Here is a 27989-nt window from a genome sequence, read left to right on the forward strand (position 1 = left end):
CATTGGGCAGAAAATAGGACTAAATGAAAGGTACGGTTAAAACCTGCAGATTCCTAGGTAGCCAGGATACTGTTCCTACTTGATCCAGGGAAACAAGAAGTTTCCTCCTGTACATAAAATGAACAAGATTAAGTTCAGGAAAAACTGATGCTGAAGACAGGGATGATAAAAGACACTGAAAGGAAGAGAACTATGTGATACTACGACTGGTAAATCTCTCCAACTAATATGCCCCACCCAACAACCAGACTAAAATATCTCAAGGCCAAAGACTCGAAGATATTTCTCTTAGAGAATATGAATGACCTAAGAGAAAAGCCTACTTATCCCTGGTAATGAAGCTTGCTCACCATTTTCCAATCTACAGAGTGGGCCAACATCTGAGATGGCCCCAACAAAGAACTTCTAATCCATCTTTGAATGCTCATCTCTTAACCATGTAAAGATAACCAATAAGACAAGCAAGGAAAGCTGCATCACTAAAGGTAGGTCAAAACAAATGGTAAAAAGAAATTCAAAGAATGTAGATAAAATGCAGAAAGAAAAAAGGTTTTAATAATGTATGTCCTCAGAAACAAAGAGTGGATTACTGAAACAAGAACAGAATACTATTAAAAAATGCATTCAGTGGGGCGCCTGGGTGGCGCAGTCGGTTAAGCGTCCGACTTCAGCCAGGTCACGATCTCGCGGTCCGTGAGTTCGAGCCCCGCGTCAGGCTCTGGGCTGATGGCTCGGAGCCTGGAGCCTGTTTCCGATTCTGTGTCTCCCTCTCTCTCTGCCCCTCCCCCGTTCATGCTCTGTCTCTCTCTGTCCCAAAAATAAATAAAAAATGTTGAAAAAAAAATTAAAAAAAAAAAAATGCATTCAAACTACAAAAGAGACCTTCAATGTGTACAAATATACATTATATAGCTTTTGCATACACATCAATCACACTTTAAAACCCCATTAGAATTATAGCAATTTGACAGAAGAGCATGCAACTCTTGATCTTGGGGTCGTGAATTGGAGTCCCACATGTAATGCACAGATTACTTAAATAAATAAATAAAACTTTAAAAATAAATAAGATGGGGTGCCTCAGTGGCTCAGTCAGTTGGGCATTCAACTTCAGCTCAGGTCATGATCTCACAGCTTGTGAGTTCGACCCCACATCGGGCTCTGCATTGACAGCTCAGAACCTGGAGCCTGCTTCAGATTCTATGTCTCCTTCTCTCTCTGTCCCTCTCCCACTCATGCTCGCTTTCTCTCTCTCTCTCTCTCTCTCTCTCTCTCTCAAAAATAAACATTAAAAATAAATAAGAAATAAAATTAAAATTTGCCAATTTGTAAAATTCAACAAAAGTTCCACAAGGTAAAAGTAAAAAAATCTCCAAAAAGTGGTAGAGACAAAGAAAAATAATGGGGAGAAAAAGGAAAGCATACCATCAACCAAGAAGACATAATATCTGACTAATAATACTTCCAAGAAGACATAATACAAAATCTGAAGGTTTGGAAATGATGAAATTACAAAATATTTCAGAACTGAAAAACCCACCAAAACACCTACCATCATGAATCTTTTTTTCAGTTTGAGAGGGAGGGAGGTACACACACACACACACACACACACACACACACACACAGAGAGAGAGAGAGAGAGAGAGAGAGAGAGAGAGAGAGAATATCCCAATGCAGGGCTTGATTCCACGAACTGTGAGACTGTAACCTGAGCAGAAACCCAGAGTTGGATGCTTAACCAACTGAGCCACCCAGGTGCCCCTCATCATGAAATTTCTAAAACTGAGCAGGGATGAAGATCCTAAAAGCTTTCAGGGAGAGTGGAAAGAGTGACAAGAAGGAGCTCAGGAATAAAAATAGCTAATACTTCTCCAAAGCTATATGGGGGTGGAGGAGGTCTGGCTGACTCAATCTGCAGAGGATGTGACTCCTGATCTCAGAGTCTGGAGTTCAAGCCCCATGATGGAAGTAGAGCTTACTTTAAAAAAAAAAAAAAAAAAAAAAAAAAAATTCAAAGAAGGGGCACCTGGGTGGTTCAGTAGTAGGTTGTGCATCTGACTCTTGATTTCAGCTCAGGTCAGAATCCCAGGGTCGTGGATGGAGCCCCACACTGGGCTCCCCACTGAGCATGGAACCTGCTTGAGATTCTCTCTCCCCCTCCCCATCCCCTCTCCTCCTGTTCACACTTGCTCTCTCAAAAAACATAAAAATAAAAAAATAAAAAACCTCACAGCAATATCAGAAGCTAGAATACAATGGAGCAACACTTTTAAATTTTTTAAAGAATATAATTTTCTACCCAGAATTCTGTATTGAAGTCTTCAAGATTAAGGGAAGAACAGAAACTTTTAGGTCTGAAGGGTATAAAAAACACCTGTCTCCCACGCACCCTTTCTCAGAAAAGATGTCATCTTAACAAAACAAAGAAGTAAACCAATAACAATGTCCACGTAGAATTCTGGAAACTGGAGATCCAAAACAATATAAAAGCAAAAGGAATTTCAAGGATGATCTGAAGAGAAGATAGCTATTTAGTATCCCTAATGAAAAATCAATAATTGGAGTAGGAAGATAAAGGACAAAGGAGATTTGGGAGAGGGGAAAGGGAGGGAAAAAACTAATCATATAATGATATATAAAAATATAAAACTTAGTATTAAGAAGAGTTGAAGAATTTGGAATGAATCAGTGACTCACACCTGGAAAATTTTAAAACACACCAGGAAACTCTTGGAAACAAAAGATAAACAAGAACTTATTTCTTGTAAAATATAAAATAAGCCACAGAACTTTTTTTGGCTCATCAATTACCCTGAGAGAAAGCAAAAGGGTAAAAGAATGTAATCTTTATGTATCCGAAAAGGAAGTTCACAGGGTGGACTTAAAATTGAGGAGTGTCTGGGTGGCTCACATGGTTGAGTGTCTGACTTCGGCTCAGGTCATGATCTCACAGCTCATGACTTTAAGCCCTGCGTCGGGCTCTGTGCTGACAGCTCAGAGCCTGGAGCCTGTTTCAGATTCTGTGTCTCCCTCTCTCTCTGCCACTCCCTTGCTTGTGCTCTCTCTCTCTCAAAATAAATAAACATTAAAAAAAATTTTTTTCATTGATACATGAAGCAACAGCAATATAATAAAACGATTTCAGAATATAGAAGTTAATATCAAAACCAACATCTGAAAGAGTTAAAAGCAGAAGGGGAACTGAAGAGATAGGGGACAATGAACTTTATTACAGGCCTTTTTGCATTTACTTTTTAAACTCTGTACATACTACTTCTATTTATATACCAATCTCTTACATACCCTTCCCCTATCTAAGCTTATCCTATGTTTTTCCTAGTCCTACTCCTATTATTACCACCCTGATAAGACTTTCTTACCCAAGTAGAGTTACATGCTGCTTGAGTAGAATATGGTTACATTTAAGAACAAGCTAGTAGGTTTAGAAAAACATACATAATAAAGGCCATATATGAAAAACTACCAGCTAACAACATATTCAATGGTGAAAAACTTAGAGTTTTCTGCCTAAGATGAGCATGTCCACTCTTACTTTTATTCAACATAGTAGTAAAAGGTCCTAGCCATAGCAATCAGACGAGAAAAAGCAATAAAAGGTATCCAAAATGTAAGGACGAAGTAAAATTCTCACTATTTGCAGATGACATGATACTACACATACAGAACCCTAAAGACTCCACCAAAAACTAAAACTGAAAAATGAATTCAGTAAAATTGCAAGACTGCTGCTCTGACAGTGCAGACCCTGCTTGGGATTCACTGTCTCCCTTTCTACCTGTGCTCTTCCCCCACTTGCATTTTCTCTCTCTCACTCTCTCAAAAATAAATAAACATTAAAAAAGAAAAGAAATTCAAGACAACACAAAGAAATGGAAAGACATTCCATGCTCGTGGGTTCAAAGAACAAATACTGTTAAAATATTCATACTACCCAAAGTAATCTACACATTTAATGCAATCCCTATCAAAATACCAATGGCATTTTTCACAGAACTAGGACAATCCCCAAATTTGTATGGAACCACAAAGACCTCAAAAAGCCAAAGCAATCTTGAAAAAGAATAACAAATCTGGACGTATCACAATTCTAGACTTCAAGTTATATTATAAAGCTGTACTAATCTAAACAGTATGGTACTGGCACAAAAACAGACAAATAGATCAGTGGAATAGAATAGAAAGCCCAGAAATGAACCCATGATTTGAGGGTCAATCAATCTTCGACAAAGGAGGAGTGGGATAAAAATAATGGGAAAAAAAGACAGTCTCTTCCAACAAATGGTGTTGGGAAAACTGGACAGCTATGTGCAAAAGAATGAAACTAGACCATTTTCTTACACTATACACACAAATAAACTCTAAATGGAGCAAGCACTTAAATGTGAGACCTGAAACCATAAATAACCCAGAAAGGGGGACCTGGGTGGTACGGTCGATTGAGCATCTGACTCTTCATTTTGGCTAAGGGCATGGTCTCACACGTCGTGGGATCAAGCCCCTTGTCAGGATCTGAGCTGACAGCCCAGAGCCTGTTTGGGATTCTCTCTCTCTTCCTCTTCCCCTCCCCAACGTGTATACACATGCACCACACCCCCCCCCCCCCCCCCCCGCCTCAAAAGAAACATTTAAAAACAAAACTCCTAGGAGACCACAAGCAGTAATTTCTCTGACATCAGGCATACCAACATTTTTCTACGTACGTCTCCTGAGTCGAAGGAAACCAAAGTAAAAATAAGCTATTAGGACTTCATCAAAATAAAAAGTCCCTGCAGAGATAATAAAACAATCAACAAAACTAAAAAAGGCAACCTGCTGAATGGGAAAAGATATTTGCAAATGATGTATCTGATAAAGGGTTAATATCCAAAATATATAAAGATCTTACACAACTCAACACATACACACAATAACACAATTAAAAATGGGCAGAAGACATACAGATGACCAACAGACACACGAACAGACATGTCATTACTTATCAGGGAAATGCAAATCAATACCACCATGAGCCTCAAATCTGTCAGAATGGCCAAAAGCAAAACCATAAGAAAAAACTGCTGGCAAAGATGTGAGAAAAAGGAACCCTCGTGCACTACAGGTGGGAATGCAAACTGGTACAGCGACTGTGGAAAATAGCACGTGGGCACCAGTTAAGTGTCCGACTCTTGGTTTCAGATCAGGTCATGATTTCATGGTTAGTAAGTTCAAGCCCCACATCAGGCTCCATGCTGACAGTGCAGAACCTGCTTGGAATTGTCTCTCTCCCTCTCTGTCCCTCTCTCTCAAAACAAACTAAAAAAATTAAAAATTAAAAAAATAACAGTATGGAGATTCCTTAAAATATTAAAAATAGAACTACCCCACAATTCAGTAATTGCACTACTGGGTATTTACCCTAAGAATATGAAAACACTAATTCAAAAGGATATATGCATCTGTGTATTTATTGTAGCATTATTTACAACAGCCAAATTAGGGAAGCAGCACAAGTGTCCAAATAGGTAAACAGATAAAAGGGTGGCATATACATACACATGGATTATTACTCAGCCATAAGAAAGAATGAAAACTTGCCATTTGCAAGGACATGGATGGATCCAGAGAGTATAATGCTAAGCGAAATTAAGTCAGTAAGAGAAAGACAAATACCATAGGATTTCACTCATAAATGTAATCTAAGAAACAAAACAAACGAACAAAGTGGGGGGAAATGACAAACCAAAAAACAGATTCTTAACTAGAGAACCAATTGATGACTTTCATAGGGGAGGTGGGTAGAGGGATGGATGAAATAGGTGTAGGGAATTAAAAAAGAGTACACTTATCTTGATGAGCACTGAGTAATATGTAGAATTGTTGAGTAATATACAGAATTGTTGGATCACTATACTGTATACCTGAAACAAATTTGACACTGTATATTAACCATACCAGAATTAAATTTTTTAAAAAATGAAAAGAATTTTTAAAAAAGAACGTAACATGATAAAATCTGTAAATGTCTAACATAAAATACATAGCTCCAATTAAGAAAAAAATTTTAACTCAACATTCATGAGGAATCTACATGTCAAAACTAAATTATTTTTTAACTTGGATTCTATAATTCCATCTAACAACATATATTCCAATGGATCTAATGTTTTTCCTGGCCTGGTGCTATGGAACACACGAAAACACCGTTAATCCACGGTATCCAACCTCAGCAAAAGGTTTTTTCAATTTATGAACTAATTTATAAGAAGCACTACTTTATAAGTAATGGTCAATATCCATATCCCACTCAATTTATCAATATCGCCAAATTTCTTAATGCCAAAAGAAAACATAGAGCCTTAAAGAGTGTAGAACATACACTCATCTATTCAAAAGCAACAGCTTCTAAAACTGTTTTTAAAGTTTACTGAGGCAGTTGGCTGGCTCAGTCAAAAAAGTATGCGACTCTTGATCTCGTGATCACAAGTTGAAGCCCCATGCTGGGTGTAGAATTTACTTAAAAACATAAAAGTTTACTAAAACAATGAAAAAATAAAAGCAACATCCTCAAACATTTATCAACCACAAATGGCAGGTATGAAAGACACAATTTTTAGCCTGAAAATAAAAAAACCGATAGAACCTCACCCTTGCTGGTACCCAGAATTCTTTCAGGAGAGAAAACATGAAATAAAATTTAAAAGTAGACTTTGTAGGAAACAGTAAGAGCCTTGAATGTCTGGTAAGGAATGTGGAATTTACAAGACAGAAACCTAAGCCTGTTTTGTGGTAAGTTCTAAACAAGTCCAAAAAAAAAAAAAAAAAAAATAGGCACCGTTGTTATCAGCCAATGCTTTTATCATCCATGGTATTACTTTCAGACCTTTATATGCTCTTTTCTTAACTTGTATTCTTCAATTTATTGTCTTAATCTTCTCTGCCTACTTTGAATTAGTCTTCCTCCCATTCCATTCCCAGTTGCAATAATAAAATAAATAATAACTTTTTAAACTAACATATACAATTTCCCTGATCTTACAGACAAAATGAAAGATGTCAGTTATACAACTGCTACACACAATTAAAATGATGATGGGGGTGTCTGGGTGGCTCAGGTGGTTAAGCACTGACTACGGCTCAGATCATGATCTCATGGTTCGTGGGTTTGAGCCCCGTATCAGACTCTGTGCGGACAGCTTGGAGCCTGGAGCCTGGAGCCTGTTTCGGATTCTATGTCTTCCTTTCTCTCTGCCCCTCCCCTGCTCATGCTCTGTCTCTCTCTTCTCAAAAATAAACATTTTTTTAAATATATTAAAACAATTTTTTAAAAATGATGACAGATAATACCTGATGACATGGAGAGACTGATTTTTCATACACAACTATAATCAGACTCTAAAACATAAATGTAATAAAATCATATTTTGTAAAATTTTAAACCGTATAGTTCACAAGTTCATGCCAGAGCTATACCAAAAATATTACCAGTTGTTACTGTGGGTAGTAGCCTGCCTTTTTGTTTTACACGTTGATTCTCTATTTTCTCAAAGTTTACAATGTTTACTTAAATAGGAAGATAGGAGGAAAAATACAAAATATTAATACAGCTGTAATTCTCATAAATATTAAATTCTTATCAATACACTATTTTTAATGTGAACATACTCCTTTACCTATATTCTAGTCAATATATTAAAATAATGATTCTTGGTCACTGATAATCTTATGAAGGCTATTAATAGTACTTTTCTCCCAGAAAACCTATTAGGAACATTTTGTATGATATGTCACGGGTTCAATAGTGTGCTAAGGTACATTTACGGACTACCATAATCATGGGTCTCCAAGTTAACAATCTCTTTTGAAGATTAACTGTGCCTTATTAATTGCTGTTTATCACCCACAAGAACCATCATCTTAATCTAGGCAACAATATTTTCTCATGCCTAAGAAAAAGACTGTGGTGAGGCGCCTGGGTAGCTCAGTTGGTTAAGTGTCTGACTTCCATTCAGGTCATGATCTCGCAGGTCATGAGTTCGAGCCCCACGTCAGGCTCTGTGCTGACAGCTCGGAGCCTGGAGCCTGCTTAGGATTCTGTGTCACCCTCTCTCCCTGCCCCTCCCCCGCTTGCGCGCGCGCGCGCGATCTCTCTCTCTCTCTCAAAAATAAATAAACATTAAAAAAAAGAAAAAAATGAGAAAGAAAAGAAAAAGACTGCGGTGGGTGGGAGGGACAAGAAGAGACTAGGCAAAACTTTTTATCACAAAATACTGTGATCCACCTGGGTATTATATTATCAATCCTCTCTTCCTTAGCACGAACAATGAAGACTTTAACATTCTACTTTTGGGTATTTTTTACTACCAGCTAAAAACTGTTCATACTTGGGGCACCTGGGTGGCTCAGTCGGTTAAGTGTCCGACTTCAGCTCAGGTCACGATCTCGCGGTCCCTGAGTTCGAGCCCTGCATCAGGCTCTGGGCTGATGGCTCAGAGCCTGCAGCCTGCTTCCGATTCTGTGTCTCTTTCTCTCTCTCTGCCCCTCCCCCGTTCATGCTCTGTCTCTCTCTGTCTCAAAAATAAATAAAACGTTAAAAAAAAAGTTAAAAAAAAAAAACTTTAAAAAAAAAACTGTTCATACTTACCAATATGTGAACAGAATTTTAGATGTTAGAAATTATTTTCTAGTTCAGCTTTTCAAACTTTAGTTTATATAACATTCAATGTATATCATTTGCTAAACTAAATTTTAACAATTTTAATTAAAATAGGTGTTTATTAAGATCTTTTATCAGAGGGGCACCTGGGTAGCTTAGTTGGTTAAGCAACCAACTCTTAATTTTGACTCAGGTCATGATCTCAAAGTTCATGAGTTCAAGCCCCGCAACCAGCTCTGTGCTGACAGTGCAGGGCCTGCTTGGGATTCTTACACTATCCCTCTCTCTCTGCTCCCTCCACACCTCCCCCACTTGCACTCTCTCAAAATAAATAAAACAAAACAAAAAAGATCTTTTGTCAGATACTAGGCTTAGCACTCTCTTTACAACCTAAGATAGTAGTACCTTTATTATTATTATTCTCATTCCACAGTAAGGAATTAAGAACTTACTTACAAGCTAACTAATCTGTCATAATTATCTAGTAAACAGGTGATAAAGAAAGACTCAAGGGGCACCTGAGTGGCTCAGTAGGTTGAGCATCCAACTTCGGCTTAGGTCATGATCTCACGGTTCCTGAGTTCAAGCCCTGTGTCAGGCTCTGTGCTGACAGCTTGGGGCCTGGAGCCTGCTTCGGATTCTGTGTCTCCCTCTCTGCTCCTCCCCTGCTCACACTCTCTCTCTCTCTCTCCCTCAAAAATAAATAAAGATTAAAAAAAAATTTTTTTATAAAAAAAAAAAAAAGACTCAAAGCCACATCAACCTGGTTCCACAGCCACACTCTTAACCACTATAGTCTAGAACAAGAAGAGATAAAAGTTAAGAGGATCTCTGTAGTCTGGGGACAAACATCCTTTGATATTATAATAAAACCTACAAATTATGGCTAAAATTATATACATCAATACTTCCTTTGTAATTTCATTCCCATCCACATACTCTAGGTTAAAAATTCCTGATCTAAGGATTAAGAGTATACATCAATGATAAAAGTGAACTAAGAATGGAAAATGTAACTTCCACCCAGCACCACCAATAGCTAGAGGTGAAACATGAAAATCATTTCTCTGAATTTCACTTTACTTAGTGGCATAGCACATTGCCACCTCACTGTAGTTACAGCAAATACATCCAAAATTATAACTCAAATGCAACATTACTCAGCAAATCCTTTGGACTACTAACGTTAATTTTAAATCATTAACATTAGTATTAGGAAATATCCAATCATTTACTCTACCCATAAGGAAAGGAACAGAGGTGTTGGCAACCATTCCTAAACTTAGCCAAAAGTAAATCAGCTGGCTGAGACTCAGAAAAGAGACACCAATAATGATGGCATGTAAGTTTTCAATCAGCCATAATCACGCCTCAGATAAACCTCACTGGCTACAATACTGCCACTGTGCAAAGCTTGGCATTTAAGTTTTAAATAACTACAATCTCAATCTTTTGTATTACAAATATGTGTACCAATTTTACTGACAAAGAAGGAAAAAACATAAGAAAAAGGGATTATTACCTAGAGCAAATGCTATTTGAAGATAAACTCTATGATCAGCTCGACTGTGAACCTCAGGACATTTATTTACGTTAGCTGCATTTAACATGTTCACTAATCATTGCACACAAAGCTTCAAACATTCTTTACCCATAAGAAAAAAAATTTTTTTCTACCCATAAAAATTTTAGGACTAATGTGACAGGCAAACAAGTAAAAAAGAATCTTTAGCCATGACAGACTAACATCATGTTGAGAGAACAGAAATTTTCAAATTCCTGTTACAAATTTTGATTCTATATATATTCTCAATATATGTATTTCTTAAAAATTGGACTAATACACCTATTTATTATGCAAACGGAACAAATAAGAAGTGGCCTCCACAAGGGTCAAAGTGTCCACTACCATAGAACTGATTTTTTTAACAGATTTATTTTGTTATAGGTCTCAATCTATGCCATAAAAATTCTTTTATCTCTCAAAATAATTGTTAGAATTTCATTCACTCTATTTCTAAATAATGAAAGAGGAGTTAAAGAACCTGATTTTTATTCTCATGTTTTAAAAATAAAACCATCAGTGGCCTCATGTTTAAGAAGGGAAGAAGATTTAATAAATATCGATCAACTGTCACTTACTGACCAAAGGTATACAATCGAACATCCTAAAAAGTAAATTTCATGACAACCAATTCCAATTTAAAGTACAACTCACAAAGTTAGTCTTTAAAGTACTTAAAGATGCATACCTCTGTGTCCAGGAATTGATATAAGCAAATATTTTGAGAGTATGTTCCTTTCTGAGCTGCAGTCCATCACCACCTTCTATATCTGATACTGAAATAAAGTAGAAAAAATACTTTTTAAAATTAGGAATAAATAATGTTAAACCAGTATTAAAGACAATACTTACCAAAAAAAAAAAAAAAAAAAAACCTAGATTTACAAGTGCAAATATTTCAGATATTTTTAACAGATGTATTGAAGGAGTGAGGGAGAAGACACTTTGCCAGTTATTCTAATGTTGTCTCTCTACTTCAAATCCACCTTCTGTTCTATGCTTTGTGATGATGGGGCTGGAACTCTGCAAGCTATATTTTTCATCTCCAGCTGGCTTCCTGTTAAGATCTTCCTCCACTGCCTGCATGGCACTAAAAGACTAGAAGGCAGGAGGAGACCACGAAATGTTAGTCACTCAGAAGCAGCACTGATTCCAAAGGGCAGCTTCCAAGAACCAATCTCATGGTACTCCTCTCAGAGGTACAAGAAATAGCCAAGTAGCATCTCTTAACTTTAAATCTGAGCTTCCTTCACAGGGCCCACTTCTAAGTGACTCTGAGTGACTCTTAGATTCTGACAACCCTCCTCCTTTGTTTCCCCAGGCTTCAGGGAAGAGCTGCTTCCTCAGTTATCGTAGTTGTTGTCATTCATCTTCATCGTCGCCTTCCTCATCATCTCTGGTTGTCCTCCTGGTCCCATTCATTCTTTAAATCTCTAACATTTGTATAAGTACTTCTCTTTAATAAATTGCTTCTTCAAGCCCCTGAATGGACCTTGACTAACATACTGGCATTTCATATACAGTATATACAACTATAAAAGGAATCCAAAGTTAAATCCAGAAGGGAAAAGTGTTTTCAAAAACTACAGTTTGCCTAATGGTCCAAATCAATGTTCTAATGTAAAATGTTTAACTGTGTAAGACTGAAGTCAGCAAACTTTTCTTTAATGGGTGAGAAAGCAAATATTTTAGACTTTGCAGGCCATACAGTCTCTTTCACAACTAAGCAGCTCTGCCACAGTATTTTGAAAGGAGCCACAGACCATGTGTAAACAAAGAAGCATCAGCCATGTTACAAAAACAAGCAGCTGACAAGATGTGGTTCACTGGGCCACGGTTTGCCAACTCCATTCTAGACAAAGTCCAACAAGATAATATCACCCTCAGCATTTAAGTCTTCACTGTATCTAAAAGTCATACATTCATATATTTTTTGAGTACTGTATACCCTCAGTAGTAAATATCCGACGGTAAATGAAATGGTAACAATCCCCACTTTATGGAACTTAGTCAAGTGATGAAGAGTAAGGACAAAAAGAGGTGAATGAGTAAGTAAAACTACTCACACATATTGTGATAAATGCCAAGAAGAAACCAAGTAGAGTACTGTGTATCAAATATAAGCATAACCCACCGCAGAATGAAGAAGTCAGGAAGAGAGTCTCTAAGTAAGTGATTTGTAAGCAAAAACCTGGTGTTAAGAGTTCAGAAATTAAAAAGAGAAAGAAAAAGAAACGAAAGCACTATGTGTAAAGAAGCTCATATTTGTTTATTTATTTTGAGAGAGTATCTGTGCACAGGAGGGACAGAGAAAGGGGGAGAAGGGGAGACAGTGAGAGAGAATCCCAAGCAGACTCCACTATACTCACGTCTTGCACTGTCATGGAGGAGGAGGAGCCCAACACGAGGCTCAAACTCAAGAACCTTGAGATTGTGACCTAAGCTGAAATCAAGAGTCAATAGCTCAAATGACAGAGCCTTCCAGCCACTCCAAGTTCATGTTCAAAGAGAATCCCCAGGATGACGTGAAGGGAGATCCAAGACAGACTACTGTGCACACATCCCAAGGATACTAGTTCAAATAGGATCAAGAGAATAAAAAGACCGGGATGCCTGGGTGGCTTAGTCGGTTAAGCATACGACTCGATTCATGGTTCCTGGGTTCAAGCCTCGCACTGGGCTCTGCACTGGCAGCACAAAGCCTGCTTGGGATGCTTTCTCTCCCTTTCTCTGCCCCTCTCCTGCTCGTGCTCGCGCGCTCTCTCAAAATAAAACATTAAAAAATTTTTTAAAAGAAATAATAAAAGGACTTTAGGTAAGATGGTTCAGAGGGGAGGGGATTAAACATATACTTTACATGTAATTTAGTCTCTTAAAGATTTTTAAAACATCTCAAGCTTGCAGGGGCAGACAAACTCATGCATACAAATTGACAACTACTAATTACAGGAATGAAAGACACTGTACAAGAAATGTAACTACAGTATAATACTGTGCTCAAGAGTATTTACGTGATCCTAATAATATAAATACACAATACTAATTCTAAAACAATTGGAAAGAGGTGGCAAGGGTAAAAAGGCTAATTCTTTGGGGTGTCAGGGTGGCTCAGTTGGTTAAGCATGTGACTTCAGCTCAGGTCATGATCTCACCATTCATGAGTTCAAGCCCCGCATCAGGCTCTCTGCTGTCAGCACAGAGCCCACTTTGGATCCTCTATCACCCTCTCTCTGCTCTCCCCGACTTGCACTCTCAAAAATAAACAAAAAAAATATTTTTAAAAAATGCTAATTCTTCCATAAACGGACATAAACAGACCAACAAATCTTTCATAGGAGAAAGTCAACAGTTGAAAATATCTATTAACATGTAACAATATAATCTTATTACACAGGAAAGTAAAATCTAGGGGGAAAAATCAGATAAAACAGAAAGTAATTACCTCTAGGAGAGAAAAAGTAGGACTGCTGGTAGAGACTGCTGAGTTTTGTTACAAGCCTGGCAAAACTATATGACATTTCAAATAAGGCACATATTATTTAATTAAAATTAAAACAGGGGTGCCTGGCTGGCTCACTCAGTGGACCACATGACTCTTGATCTTGGGGTGATGAGTGTGAGTACCACTCACAGAGTGGTTGGATACCAAGATTTCCTAACAATAAAAAAATCATGGGGCACCTGGGTGGCTCAGTGGTTAAGCGTCTGACTTAGGCTCAGGTCATGACCTCACATGACCTTGTGGGTTCAAGCCCCGCATCAGGCTATGCTGACAGCTCGGAGTCTGGAACCCGCTTCAGTATCTTTGTCTCCCTCTCTCTCTCTCTCTCTCTCTGCTCCTCCCCCATTTGTTCTCTCTCTCTCTCAATCAAAAATATACAAACATAAAAATAAAAAAATAAAAATAAATAAAAAAATTAAAAAACTTCAGGGTGATTGGGTGGCTCAGTTGGTCGAGTGTCCAACTCTTCATTTCAGCTCAGGTCATGATCTTTCTGTTGGTGGGATCAAGCCCCACAGCAGGCTCTGTGCTGACAGCGAGGCGCCTGCTTGGGATTCTCTCTCTCCCTCTCTCTCTCTGCCTTTCCCCCCATATAAATAAATAAACTTTAAAAAATAAAATAAAAATCTTTTAAAAAATAAATAAAAACAAAAAAGGAACAAGGGCCCATTATGCAGAACTTAATTTTTTTCTTAAAATTTTATTAAGGTTTTTAAAATTTATTTATTTTGTGAAAGAGAAAGAGAACAAACAAGTGGCGGAGGGGCAGAGAGAGGGGAAGAAAGGGTGATAGAGGAGCCCAAGCAGGCATCACATCATCAGTGCAGAGCTCAACCCAGGGCTCGAACACACAAACCGTGAGTTCATGACCTGAGCCAAAACCAAAGAACATTAAACCAACCGACTGAGCCACCCAGGCACCCCTATATTTTTATTTTATTTTTTAAGTAATCTCTATGCCTAATGTGGTGCTCAAAGCTCACAACACCAAGATCAAGAGTTGCATACTCTACCAACTGAGCCAGTCAAGCGCCCCAGAAGATATTTCTTATAAACAGCATTCATACTATACCTATTTCAGGACTGACATTAAAGTTTAAATATCAACCATATGTATTCCTTATTCTTGGGCAGTTTGCAAAAATATACTGTAAGGCAAAACTTTAACTGGAGGAAGGGAGTCTTTTTAAAAAAAATAAGTCATGCCTGGGTGGCTGACTTTGGCTCAGGTCATACTCTCACAGTCTGTGGGTCTGAGCCCCACATCGGGCTCTGTGCTGACAGCTCAGAGCCTGGAGCCTGCTTCAGATTCTGTGTTTCCCTCTCTCTCTGCCGTTCCCCCACTCACGCTCTCTCTCTCTCTCTCAAAAACAATAAATACATAAATAAATTAATTAAAATTAAAATTAAGACTAGTTTTAGTTGAGTAATAGAAGAACCCAAACAAATGAGTAAAATGAAAAGTACTATCTATTAGAAGTAAAGGGGTATGGGTGCCTGGGCAGCTCAGTCAGCTGGGCATCCAACTTCAGCTCGGGCCATGATCACATGGCTCGTGGGTTCGATCCCTGCATGGGGCTCTGTGCTGACAACTCAGAGCCTGGAGCCTGCTTCAGATTCAGTGTCTCCCTCTTTCATCTGCCCCTCTCCCACTCATACCCTGTCTCTCTCTCCCTCTCTCTCAAAATTAAACATTAAAATTTTTTTTAAGTAAAGGGGTATTTAGGTTAATAAACCAAATCTCTATGCATCAAAATGTCTAGCATACAAATTCAAAATGATTAATGATAAACTTGTAAAAGGATACAGTATAATACCATTTGTTAACTTTTAACCAACTGTCTTGTATGGACTCATGTACAATTACAGAATAATTACATACACTGTAATGATACACATCCTCATCAAGAGAAAGGTCCCATCTGGGTAAAAAGATACAAGGATAGGCAAGAAGTACTTTTAGCTGTATCAATTTTTATTTTTTTTTTACGAAAGCCAATATAAAATATTAACAGACATTAAATTTGGCAAGCACATGTATACCTAACTATTAGGGTTTTTTTTTAATGGGTCTAACCTATTTTCATAATTTTTTCCAGTTAAATATGCCAGATTCAACATACCCTTTTCCTTCCACTTCCTCCCCAAAACTCTACTAAAACAACAAAAGAAAACTAACTTGCAAGGGCAAAAACAACTAAACGTGTAAGAAGAGGACACCTGACTTATTAGTAAAACCACCCTTATTAGTAAAACCAACCAGAGACTGAGGAAGAGAAATAGGCTAATTTTTTTCCCGTGAAACCTCAGAAAAGCTCAGGAATTGGAAACATGGAATACCTCTGATAGCAGGAATACAGGTTGAGCTAAAAGATATTAAAATCTTATTAAAGAAGGGGCGCCCGGGTGGCTCAGTAGGTTAAGCGTCTGACTTCAGCTCAGGTCATGATCTCACAGTCCGGGAGTTCGAGCCCCACGTCGGGCTCTGTGCTGACAGCTCAGAACCTGGAGCATGCTTCGGATTCTGTATCTCCCTCTCTCTCTCTCTGCCCTTCCCCTGCTCATGCTGTCTCTTTGTCTCAAAAATAAAAAAAAAAAATTTTTTTTTAAATTCAAATAAATAAAATCTTATTAAGAAGCAGTTAAGACATCCCCTCAATTCCCCCTTCATACACACACACACAGACATACACACACACCACACACTCTCCAAACAATTATGTTGTCTCTCTGGAGATGCTGAACCAGAAAGATCTAGTTCGGGAAACCATGCAGCTGAAAGCCATGAGTGTCATATTGAAAACATGTATATGTCTCTGTACAAGCATTTCCTAGTATGTCACATAAGCATTCCTGAGAAGACTCATGTGATACAAAATCTTGCCCTAAGGAATAATAAGGCTGGGGCGCCTGGCTGGGTTAGTTTGTGGAACATGTGACTCTTGATCTTGGGAGTCATGAATTCGAACCCCACATTGGGTGCTGAGATTAGTTAAAAATAAAATCTTAAAAAAGAAGAAGAAAGCTAACAACAATAAAACAAGGTTAGGAGCAAACTATTCAAAACCTATGAAACTTTATGGCCAGACCACTGATAAAAAAAAGTAACTGTCTGATTTAAAATTTTAAAAATACTAGCACAGTTAAATCCCCATTGGCATTTGCATCAAACCAGTGTCAGTCAATATTCTGCAGATTTAATGCTTCATCTTTTGATATACAGAGGCCTGAGGGTATTCAATTCTAATAATGATTTCCCCCCAAAATTAAAAACTGAACATAACCATTCTCGTGAATCCATCACCTTAATGACTTCACACCTACTTCACCTTGTCCACACAGCTTTACAAACTAGAAAACAGAGGGGTCCATGAAGGCAACAAACCAATCACTATATGCACAAGAAGGCATTTCTTCTTTTTTTTTTTTTAATGTCTGTTTATTTTTGAGAGAGCGCACGAGCAGGGGAGGGACAGAGAAAGAGACAGAGAGAGACAGAGAGACAGAGAGAGAGAGAGACAGAGACAGAGGAGACAGAGAATCTAAAGCAGGCTCCAAGCTGTCAGCTCAGAGACCAATGTGGGGCTTGAACACCACGAACAGTGAGATCATGACCTGAGCTGAAGTGAGATGCTCAACCGAGTCACACAGGAGCCCCTAAGGCATTTCTTAAGACTGTCAGCTTTATTATAGTTTCTTCATGTACTAATAGGATCTTCTATTTATTTCCCCCACACAACCAACACCCCAGGGTCTTCTCTTTAATCATACGAGAGCTTGCATCAATCACTGTAAAACATTAATATGAAGGGGGGAAATCCCCTAAAAACCAGTAAGAATGTTACATTTTTATTAATATTATTCCTCTAATTGTGTATGAGCTTAATTTTTGTCTAAAAAGAGAATACCTTGTTCTAGATCAAACTATATACTCAGTGTTGAGCCTTATGGCACTTTTCCCCTACTCAGCTCCAGAAATTCTGGTAGTCCAAGCAGGAGGTTGAAATATTCTTCTCCAGTAATACTAGCTGGACCAAGACAGGTAAAAACAATCCTTTTGACCAGGAAGAAAAGGAAAAGGCATAAGGCAGAAGTATATGCCAAACAAAAGCCTAACAAGGTAACAACACTTGATATCCTGCAAGCCAAACATACACCATCCATCAGGGAGAAGTTTCTGACAACAAATCCATTACAGAATAAAATATATTGGGGAAAGAGATAAGGCAACTACTAAAAACAACCTCTTGGTTTGTAGATTTCAATAGCAAGCCCTCCAACCCCATGAACTGAAGCAATGATACAGATGGAAAAGAGGAGAAGGGGTGGAGGGCTCTCAGGAAGTAGGATTCTCGGGCGCCTGGGTGGCTCAGTCAGTTAACTATCCAACTCTTGATTTCGGCTCAGGTCATGATCTCATGGTCTTGGGATCGAGACCTGAATCAGGCTCTGTGCTCAGCATGGAGTCTGCTTAAGATTCACTCTCTCTCCCTCTGCTCCTTCCCCACTTGTATGCATTCTAAAATTTAAAAAAAAATTGTTTTTTAATTTTTTTAAAAGAAAGAAGGATTTTAATCCTCTTGCCAGAAACTTAGTGTTTAACTTTGCTCTTCTGTAGAAAGATTCTGAGAACAAAAAAAAAAAAAAAAAAAAAAAAAAAACCCAAGAAAATGTACCTAAGCCATTAAAAAATAAAAGAAGAAACCTGTAAGGAACTATATTACAACACTAAAGGGTCAACCACCTGACCAGGTAAAAAGAAACCATAGTACACAATGCCAGTTTTCCTTCCACAGCCTGCAAACACAGGGATCAGAATGGCTGCAACAATCCTATCTCTCCGTAACACAAAACACAGATGACATACCTTGTGGAAAAAGCCTATGTGTAGTCAGACACCTGTCCTCCCCGCTAAGGCCCACCTAGCAGCCTAACAGTTCACCAACACAAGCTTTCCAATTCATTCCATTATATCTACCCCATAACCAGTAAGGGAAGGGAAGGACATGGTATTAGGGCCAGACAAACTAGAGCTCTCCAGCCAGAGAGCTAACATCATACTCAATGGTCAAAGACTGAAACCTCCTCTAAGATGGGGAGCAAGACAAAGTAGCCAAACTTTCACAAATTCCTTTCAACACAGTATTGAAAGTTTTAGCCAAAGCAATTAGGCAAGAAGAAACTGGAAAGAAAGAAGTAAAATTACCACTTGTTCACAGATTACATAATCTTACATGGAGGAAACTCTGAAAAGTCCACCAAAAAAACTGTTAGAATAAATGAATTCAGTAAAGTAACAAGACACAAAGTCAACATACAAAAATCTGTTGCATTGCTATACAGCAAAAATGAACAATCAGAAGAGAAAATTAAGAACACAATTGCATTTATAATAGTATCAAAAGAATAAAAGACTTATGGGGCACCTGGGTGGCTCAGTCAGTTAAGCATCTGACTTGATTTCAGCTCAGGTCATGATCTCCTGGTTCCTGGAATCAAGCCCATGTTGGGCTCTATGCTGGTAACACCAAGCCTGCTTGGCATTCTCTCTCTCCCCCTCTCTCTGTCCTTCCCCTGCTCACGTGCTCTCTCTCAAAATAAATAAACTTCAAAAATAAAAAAAAAATAAAGGTCTTAGGAATAAACCTAACCACAGAGCTACAAGACTTGTAAACTGAAAATCACATCACTGAAAGAAATTAGTGACAAATAAATAGAAATCTCACATTCATGAATTGGAAGATTTAACATTGTTAAATGTCAACATTGCCCAAAGTCAATACAATACAATCCCTATCACAGTCCCAATAATGGGGTGAGGAGCACAGTTTTCTTGCAAAAATAAAAAGTTCCACCCTAAAGTTCATATGGAATTTCAAGGGATCCCAAACAACCAAAACAATTTTGAAAAAGAAAAAAGTCTGAAGAATCAACACTCTGATCTCAAACCTAAGTACACAAATCAAAACCACAATGAAATATCACTTCATACCAATTAGGTTGGCTACTATTTAGAAAAAATAATAACAAGAATGGGCAAGGATGTACCAAAACCACTGTGCAGTTACCAGGAATGTAAAATGGTATAACTGCTATGAAAAACAGTAGTTACTCAAAAAACAAAAAGAAAACAAATCAAAAAACATAGGGGGTGCCTGGCTACCTCCATTGGTGGGTGAAGCATACAACTCTTTGCTTCACCATACAACTTTTTGCTTTTCCACAACTCTTTGTGGGGCCGAGTTTGAGCCCCACATTGGGTGTCAAGATTACTTAAACAAAAAAAAAAAAAAAATTAAACACACAATTACTTATGATCCAGAAATCCCATTTCTAAGTGTATATATTTTAAAAAATTGAGGGGCACCTGGGTGGCTCAGTTAAACATCCTTATCTTGGTTTCAGCTCAGTTCAGGACCTCATAGTTCATGACATTAAGCCCCACATCCGACTCTGTGCTGACAGTGCAGGGAGTGCTTAGGATTCTTTCTCTTCCTCTCTCTCTGATCCTCCCCTGTTCATGGTCAAGCATGCACTAAAATCTCTCACGCTCTCTCAAAATAAATATTTTTAAAAAAGAATTGAAAACTGAATTTCAAAGAGATACTTGTATACCTATCTTCATAGCAATTCACAACAGGCAAAAGGTAGAAGCAACCCAGATGTCCAACAGATGAATAAACAAAATAAGTGTATATATACACAGGAATATTACTCAGCCTTAAAAAGGAAGGAAATCACACACTACGACATGAATGAACTTTGAGGATATTGTGCTAAGGCAGTTGCAAGAAGACAAATACTTTATGATTATTATTCTGCTTAAATGAGATATCTTGTGTAGGCAAATTCATAGAAACAAAGTAGAATGGTGGCTGTCAGGGAAATGAGTCAGCTTTCAACATGAAAAAGTTCTAGAGATCTGTTGCACAACAATGACAATATTCTTAACACTACCGAACTATACACTTAAAAATGGTTGTAATGGGAGGGGCGCCTAGGTGGCTCAGTCGGTTAAGCGGCCGACTTCGGCTCAGGTCATGATCTCGCGGTCCGTGAGTTCGAGCCCCGCGTCGGGCTCTGTGCTGACAGCTCAGAGCCTGGAGCCTGTTTCAGATTCTGTGTCTCCCTCTCTCTGACCCTCCCCTGTTCATGCTCTGTCTCTCCCTGTCTCAAAAATAAATAAAACGTTAAAAAAAAAAAATTAAAAAAAAAAAAATGGTTGTAATGGGGGAGGAAAAGGGGGGACCTAGGTGCCTCAGTGGGTTAAGCATCAGACTTCAGCTCAGATCATGATCTCATGAGTTCAAGTCCCACATCAGGCTCTCTGCTGTCAGCATGGAGCCTACTTTGGATCCTCTGTCTCCCTCTCTATCTGCCTATCCCCTGCTCATGCTCTCTCTCTCAAAAATAACATTTAAAATAAAATTTAATTTAAAAAATGGTTGTGATAGTAACTTTTGTTTTTTACAATTAAAAACATTGTTAATAAAAAAAAAAAAAAAGATAGGGAAACTCAGACTGCAGTTTAAAAGAAGCCACTGATTGGGGCGCCTGGCTGGCTTACTCAGGCATCTGACTCTAGATTTCAACTCAGGTCATGATTTCACGGTTCTTGAGATCAAGCCCTGCATCAGTCTCTGCACCGATAATGCATAGCCTACTTGGGATTCTCTCTCTGCCCCTCTCCCTCTCTCCCTCCCTCCCTCCCCCCCCCCTCCTCTCCCTCTCTCCCTCTCCCCCCCCCCCCCCCCCCCACCCACCCCTCCTGTGCTCTCTCTCCCACAAAATAAGTAAATTTTTTTTAAAAAATGGAAACAGGAATGAAAGAATTACATACTTTAAAAAAGAGAGCGAGACATCAGTGCCTGCAAACTGCAGAGTAGCTAGAATCTATAGAATTAGAACAGGTAGGTCACCCAACAAAACACAAAAAGTAAAATGAACAAAAACAAATTATTCAGAGAGCCTCAAACTAGAAATGAACTGAGTGTTCAAAGAGTTGATCAATTTATACACGTAGAGAGAAATCTCCATAAGGAATTCTATTCAGCAATAAAAGTCAAAAGACTACCAGTACACTAAAAAACAATAGTTTATAACCATACGCTAAATGAAAAAAATCCCAAATACAAACAGTACATGAAATTTATTTCCACTTTAATGTAACTATACAAAAGACAAACCTAAGTATGGTTGGCATAAAGCATGTCAGTGAAGAGTGATGGCATCAAAACAGCAAAACAGGAGTTTTCTACCATCTTCCTCAAAGAACACTGATTTTGACTATCACCTATGAACAACAGTGGCTTTGTGTTAAGTCTGGGAGTCCAGGGAAGTTCCCGCACAGCACTGGAACAAAAATAAATCCAAAACTGAACACATTGAAAAGGGTAAAAGAAACAGTTTCACTGTACCTGGAACATTCTTTCCCTCTAGTCTCCACAGTATAGTGCCAAGAGCGATGTTCTTAATCTGTGATTTCTCCCGTGGGGGAAAATGAGAGCATGTAAGTGAGCACCCAGCTTCCCCAGTTGTGCATTTTCATTCTTACCCCACCCAGAATATTGACATTCACAACATAACTAGGGAGGAGGGGAGTGGCTGGAAGAACAGCAGGACTCTCAAAGAACATAAAATGGGATATGGATCCTACTAACTGCAATGCAGACTTCATCAGGAAGCCCACTCACAAGTTGCCTTGTCTGAAGATGCCGCCACCTGGTAAATGGGCAGCCCCAACTCTCCACACACCTCACCCACAAACATACACTCTCACCCTGTGGCTGGCTCCCTGTGTTCACCCCTAAGGACATATTGCAAGCATCTATAGATGGCTACTAAGAAAGTGCAAAAAGCTATCCCGTCTCTTCTGAACTATGAGAAAGCATACAAACCTGAGAATTCAGCACCGCCCTACAGAAAGCAAGTAAGAGGCAGTCACACTTGATTCAGCTTTGCATGATCAAGAGAAGGCATACAAACTTAAAAATCCCCTCCAAGAGAAAATAAGAAATGAGGAACAGGCATATCCACAGCAAAGGTCTGAAAAAACTTCAGAATTCCTAACAAGGCTAACAGAAGGTATGTCTCTCCTGAAGCTAGTCATTAAAAACCGGAGGTGACGTCTTGTCAAATGCAAAAAGGGCAACTCAAAACTTCAAGGAACATGAAACAAGGAAACATTAAACCACCAAATAAACAATTAATTTTCCAGTAACCAATCCCAAAGAAATAGAGATCTCCAATCTATCTGATAAAGAATTCAAACCAGTTGTTTTAAGGAAACACAGAAAGAGGCACTGTCAGCACAGAGCCCAATGTGGGGCTCAATCACACGAACCATGAAATCATGACCTGAGCTGAAATCAAGAGCCAGATGCTTAACCAACAGAACCACCCACCCAGGTGCCCCCAAAAGTGAGATGTCTTAAAAAAGACATAGAAATTATAAAAAAAAGAAACAAATTGTGGAACTGAATACAACGAATGAAACAAAAATGCAATAAAAGCAACGGTAGACTTGATCAAGTAGAAGAAAGAATCTGTGAAGAATAGGGGCAGGTCATTTTGAAATGATACATTCAGAAGAAATGAAAAAAGCCTATGGGAAGTATACATTAAAAGAAACAATCTATGCATTTTTGGCAAAGTCCCAGAAGGAGAAGAGAGGGAAAATGGGGCAATACTTTATTTAAAGAAACAGCAGTGAAGGAATACATGGGTAGCTCAGTTGGTTAAGCATCTGATTTCGGTTCAGGTCATGATCTCACAATTCGTGGGTTCAAGCCCTACATTAGGTTCAGTGCTGTCAGTGCAGAGCCTGCTTCAGATCCTCTGTCTCCCTATCTGCTCTTCCCCCAATGTGCGCTCTCTCTCTCTCAAAAAAAAAAAAAAAAATATTTTTAAAAAGTATCTCCAAACAAAAATGGAAATACAACATACCGAAACTTACATGCAGCAGAACAAGTCCTAAGAGGAAAACTTACAGTGAGAAATGCTACATTAAGAAAAAGAAGGCAAACCATAAGAGACTCTTGGATACTGAGAACAAACTGAGGGTTGATAGGGGGTGGGGGAGAGGGGAAAGTGGGTGATGGGCATTGAAGAGGGCACTTATTGGTATATGTGCTGCCGAAGCGAGCACAGAAGAGGGCACTTATTGGGATGAGCACTGGGTGTTGTATGGAAACCAATCTGTCAACAAATCATACTAAAAATAAATACCTACATACATACATACAAAAGAAAGACAGAAAGACAGACAGAAAGACAGAAAGACAGACAGAAAGACAGAAAGACAGACAGAAAGACAGAAAGACAGAAAGACAGAAAGAAAGAAAGAAAGAAAGAAAGAAAGAAAGAAAAGGGTGCCAAGTGGATGAGTCAGTTAAGCAACTGACTCTCGGTTTCAGCTCAGGTCATGATCTCATGGTTCGTGGGATTGAGCCCTGCATCAGGCTCCACGCTGACAGCATGGAGCCTGATTGGGATTCTCTCCCTGTCACTGCCCCTTCCCCACTCTTGGGTGTGCTCTCAAAATAAACATAAAAATTTTTTTTTCAAACAACCTAACTGTACACCTAAAGAAACTAAAAAAGGAACAAACTAAGCCCAAAGGTAGCAGAAGGAAGGAAATAACAAAGGTGAGATCAGAAATAGATGAAATAAAGACTAGAAAAATAACAGGAACAATAAATGACACTAACAACTGTTTTTTTAGTTTTAAAAAATAGACCTTAGACTAAAAAAAAAAAAATCAAAATCAAAAATGGAAGAGGCAGACAACTAAGATACTGTAACTGATATCAAACACAAAGAATAAAAGACTACTATGAACAATTATAAATCAACATTGTTCAATCTAGAAAAATGGATAAATTCTAGGAACATACAACCGACCAAGAATGAATCATGAAGAAATAACAAAAAAAACTGAAAAGATTAATAATGAGCAAGCAGGGGTGCCTGGGTGGCTCAGTCAGTTGAATGTCCGACTTAGGCTCAGATGATGATCTCATAGTTCTGAGTTTGAGCCCCGCGTTGGGCTGACAGCTGAGAGCCTGGAGCCTGCTTTTTGTTTCTGTGTCTCCCTCTCCTCTCTGCCCCTTCCCCGCTCACACTCTCTCTTCTCCCAAAAATAAACATTAAAAAAAAAATTTTTGTTTTTTTTTTAAATAATGAGTAAATGGATTGAATCAGTGATCCAAAAACTTCCCTACAAAGAAAAGTCCAGCACCAGATGCTTTCACTGGTCAATTCTACCAAACATTTAAAGAATTAACACCAAACCTTTTCAAACTCTTAAATTTCAAGAATTTAACAGAAAACACTCCCAAATTTACCATTATACCAAAGCCAGACAAAGGCACTACAAGAGGGGGGCATCTGGGTGGCTCAGCCAGTTAAGCATCTGACTGTTTTCAGCTCAGGTCATGATCTCACGGTTCGTAGGTTCGAGCCCTGCACTAAGCTCCACGCTGACAGCACGGAGCTTGCCTGGGATTCTTGCTTCTCCCACTCCTCTGCCCCTCCCCCCAACTCCCACTCATGCTCTCTCTCAAAAGAAATAAACTTAAAAACTATATATACAAGAGAAGGAAAATACAGTCCAATAACCTAATGAACACAGATGCAAAATTTTTCAACAAAATACTAGCAAACCAAGTTCAATATCACATTAAAAGGATCATACACCATGATTAAGTAGGATTCATCCCTGGGATGCTAACATGGCTCAACATATACACAAATCAATAAATACAATACATGATATAGACAGAACAAAAGATATAAACCTTAGGATCTCAATAGATGCAAAAAAAATTTTTGATAAAAATTCAACATCATGACAGAAACTCAACAAATCAGGGACAGAAGAAATGTACCTCAACATAAGAAAGGTCACTGCAATACTGTAATTTATAAGAAATATGTATTTTGGCCACTCAGATGACCAAAATGTATTTCCCAAATATATTTAGTCTTCATCCACAGTTCCTGGCACACAGCTCCCAAAACCCTTGAAATTTCCTGAGATTTTTCCAAAGTAATGGGAGCATCTTTTATTATAGTATCTGGGTTTTGTTTTTTTTTTCTCTTTTGAGAGCACACACACACGCGCACAGATGAGGGGCAGAGAAGAGTGGAGAGAGAATCCCAAGCAGAGTGCAGAGCAGGATGTGGGGTTTGATCTCAAGAACCATGAGACCATGGCCTTAGCCAAGATCAAGAGTCAGATGCTTACCTGACTGAGTCACCCAGGCGCCCCTGTAGTTTTTGGTCTCTTGTCCTCAGTTTCTGAAAATACTTCCAAGCCATACCGATGAAATTGGTGTCTTTTTTTCGTAACAAATCCTTTTCCATCACAACTGGGTTTATAATAATGAAGGTAACTTTTGGGGGTTATTTTCCAGGGGAAGGAACCATGAAAAAATTATTGGAACTTTCAGTCCCACCCTCCTGATTTCCAGGGAAGGGAAAGAGGCTAGAGATGGAATTAATCACCAATGGCCAGTGGTTAATGAATCGTGCCCATGCAACGAAGTCTCCATAAAAACCCAAGAGAGAGCATGGTTCAGAGAGAGCTTCCTCACTGGGGAACCAGAACGCTCATACATTCCACTATGCTGTGGCCCAAGCTCCACAAGGGCAGAAAATCCTTTGTTTAAGACCTCACCCTATGTCTCTCTTCATCTGACTGTTGATTCATATCCTTTAATATCGGTAATCTGGTGAGTTAATATGTTTTCTGAGTTCCGTGAGCTGTTCTAGCTAATTAATCGAAACCAAGGAGGGGGTCATGGGAGCTTTGGGATTACAACCAACAGGTAAGAAGATAACAACCTGGGCTTGCAAGTGGCATCTGAAGTGGAGGGCAGTCTTCTGGGACTGAGCCCTTTACCTACAGAATCTGAGACTATCTCATGATATAGTGTCAGAATTGAGGCGAATTCTTGGACACCCTACTGGTATCTGAGAATTGCCTGTTAGTGTTTTAAAGCCTTCACACAAACACACAGTGGAGTTGGATCCATAAACCCCAAACAGCCATAGATGACAAGGCTACACTTAACATCACACTCAGTGTTGAATAGTTAAAAGCCTTCCCTCTAAGATAAGGAACAAAACAAGGGAGCCGACTCTTACCAGTCTTGTTCAATATTGTACTCAAAGTCCTACCCAGAGCAATCAGATATGAAAAATAAATGAAAAGCACCCAGATTGGAAAGGAAGAAATAAAACTGACTCTGTTTGCAAATGATATGATCTTTTATACAGAAATATTAAACATTTGACCAAAAAAACTCAATACATTCAGTAAAGTTTCAGGATATAATATCAACATACAGAAATCAATTATATTTCTCCAGACTAACAACAAACTGAGAAAGAAAACAATCCCATTTACAATAGCATCAAAAACATTAAAATTCTTAGGAATAAATTTAACCAAGAAAGTGCAAGATTTGTACACTGGAAACTGTAAGACAGTGATGAAGGAAACTGAAAATATCCTGTATTCATGGATCAGAAGAAAACTGTAAAAATGTTCATACTACCCAAAGCTATCTATAGATTTAATGCAATCCCTCAAATCTCCATGGATTTTGTTTAAAGAAATAGAAAACTGTAAAGTCCAAGTAAAACCACAACAGATCCCTAACAGCCTAAGCCATTCTCAAAACAAAGCTAGAGGCATCACACTTCCAGATTCCAAACTATACTATAAAGCTCCAATATCAAAACAGTATGATGCTAGCATCAAAAGAGACACAAACTGTAGAGGCCACTTTCAGGCAAACAGGGTTGAGCTATGGAATATAAAAAGGGCCCACAACCACCACCTAACAGAATACAGACATGCACATCAAGTGATCCACTTTAAAATAATCCATAGGCACGGGGCGCCTGGGTGGCTCGGTCGGTTAAGCGTCCGACTTCGGCTCAGGTCATGATCTCACAGTCCGTGAGTTCGAGCCCCGCGTCGGGCTCTGTGCTGACAGCTCGGAGCCTGGAGCCTGTTTCAGATTCTGTGTCTCCCTCTCTCTCCGCCCCTCCCCTGTTCATGCTCTGTCTCTCTGTGTCTCAAAAATAAATAAATGTTAAAAAAAAATTTTTTTTTAAATAATCCATAGGCCCTAACTGACCAATGGCCTACTTACAACTAGGCACAGTTACCAAAAAGGGACAATTCCATACGTCCTTGTCATACCTCCTCATCTTCCCCCTTTAAAAACAGCTCCCACCCACTGTGTCCTGGCATC

The 27989-nt window shown here is 38.7% G+C and overlaps 1 protein-coding gene and 1 pseudogene across 4 annotated transcripts in view; both read right to left on the reverse strand.

Annotated features, from left to right (window-relative positions):
- The window catches only part of USP34 (ubiquitin specific peptidase 34), a 247218-nt gene that overhangs the window by 195234 nt on the left and 23995 nt on the right, over positions 1–27989 (reverse strand). For all 4 annotated transcript variants that reach the window (XM_049650262.1, XM_049650258.1, XM_049650261.1 and 1 more), the window contains exon 2: positions 10909–10996. In XM_049650262.1, coding sequence (XP_049506219.1) covers positions 10909–10996 — 88 coding nt within the window. The remainder of the gene's footprint in view (positions 1–10908; positions 10997–27989) is intronic.
- On the reverse strand, positions 9968–10071 carry LOC125937218 (uncharacterized; annotated as a pseudogene).

The sequence above is a fragment of the Panthera uncia genome (assembly GCF_023721935.1).
Source record: "Panthera uncia isolate 11264 chromosome A3 unlocalized genomic scaffold, Puncia_PCG_1.0 HiC_scaffold_11, whole genome shotgun sequence".
NCBI lineage: Eukaryota > Metazoa > Chordata > Mammalia > Carnivora > Felidae > Panthera > Panthera uncia.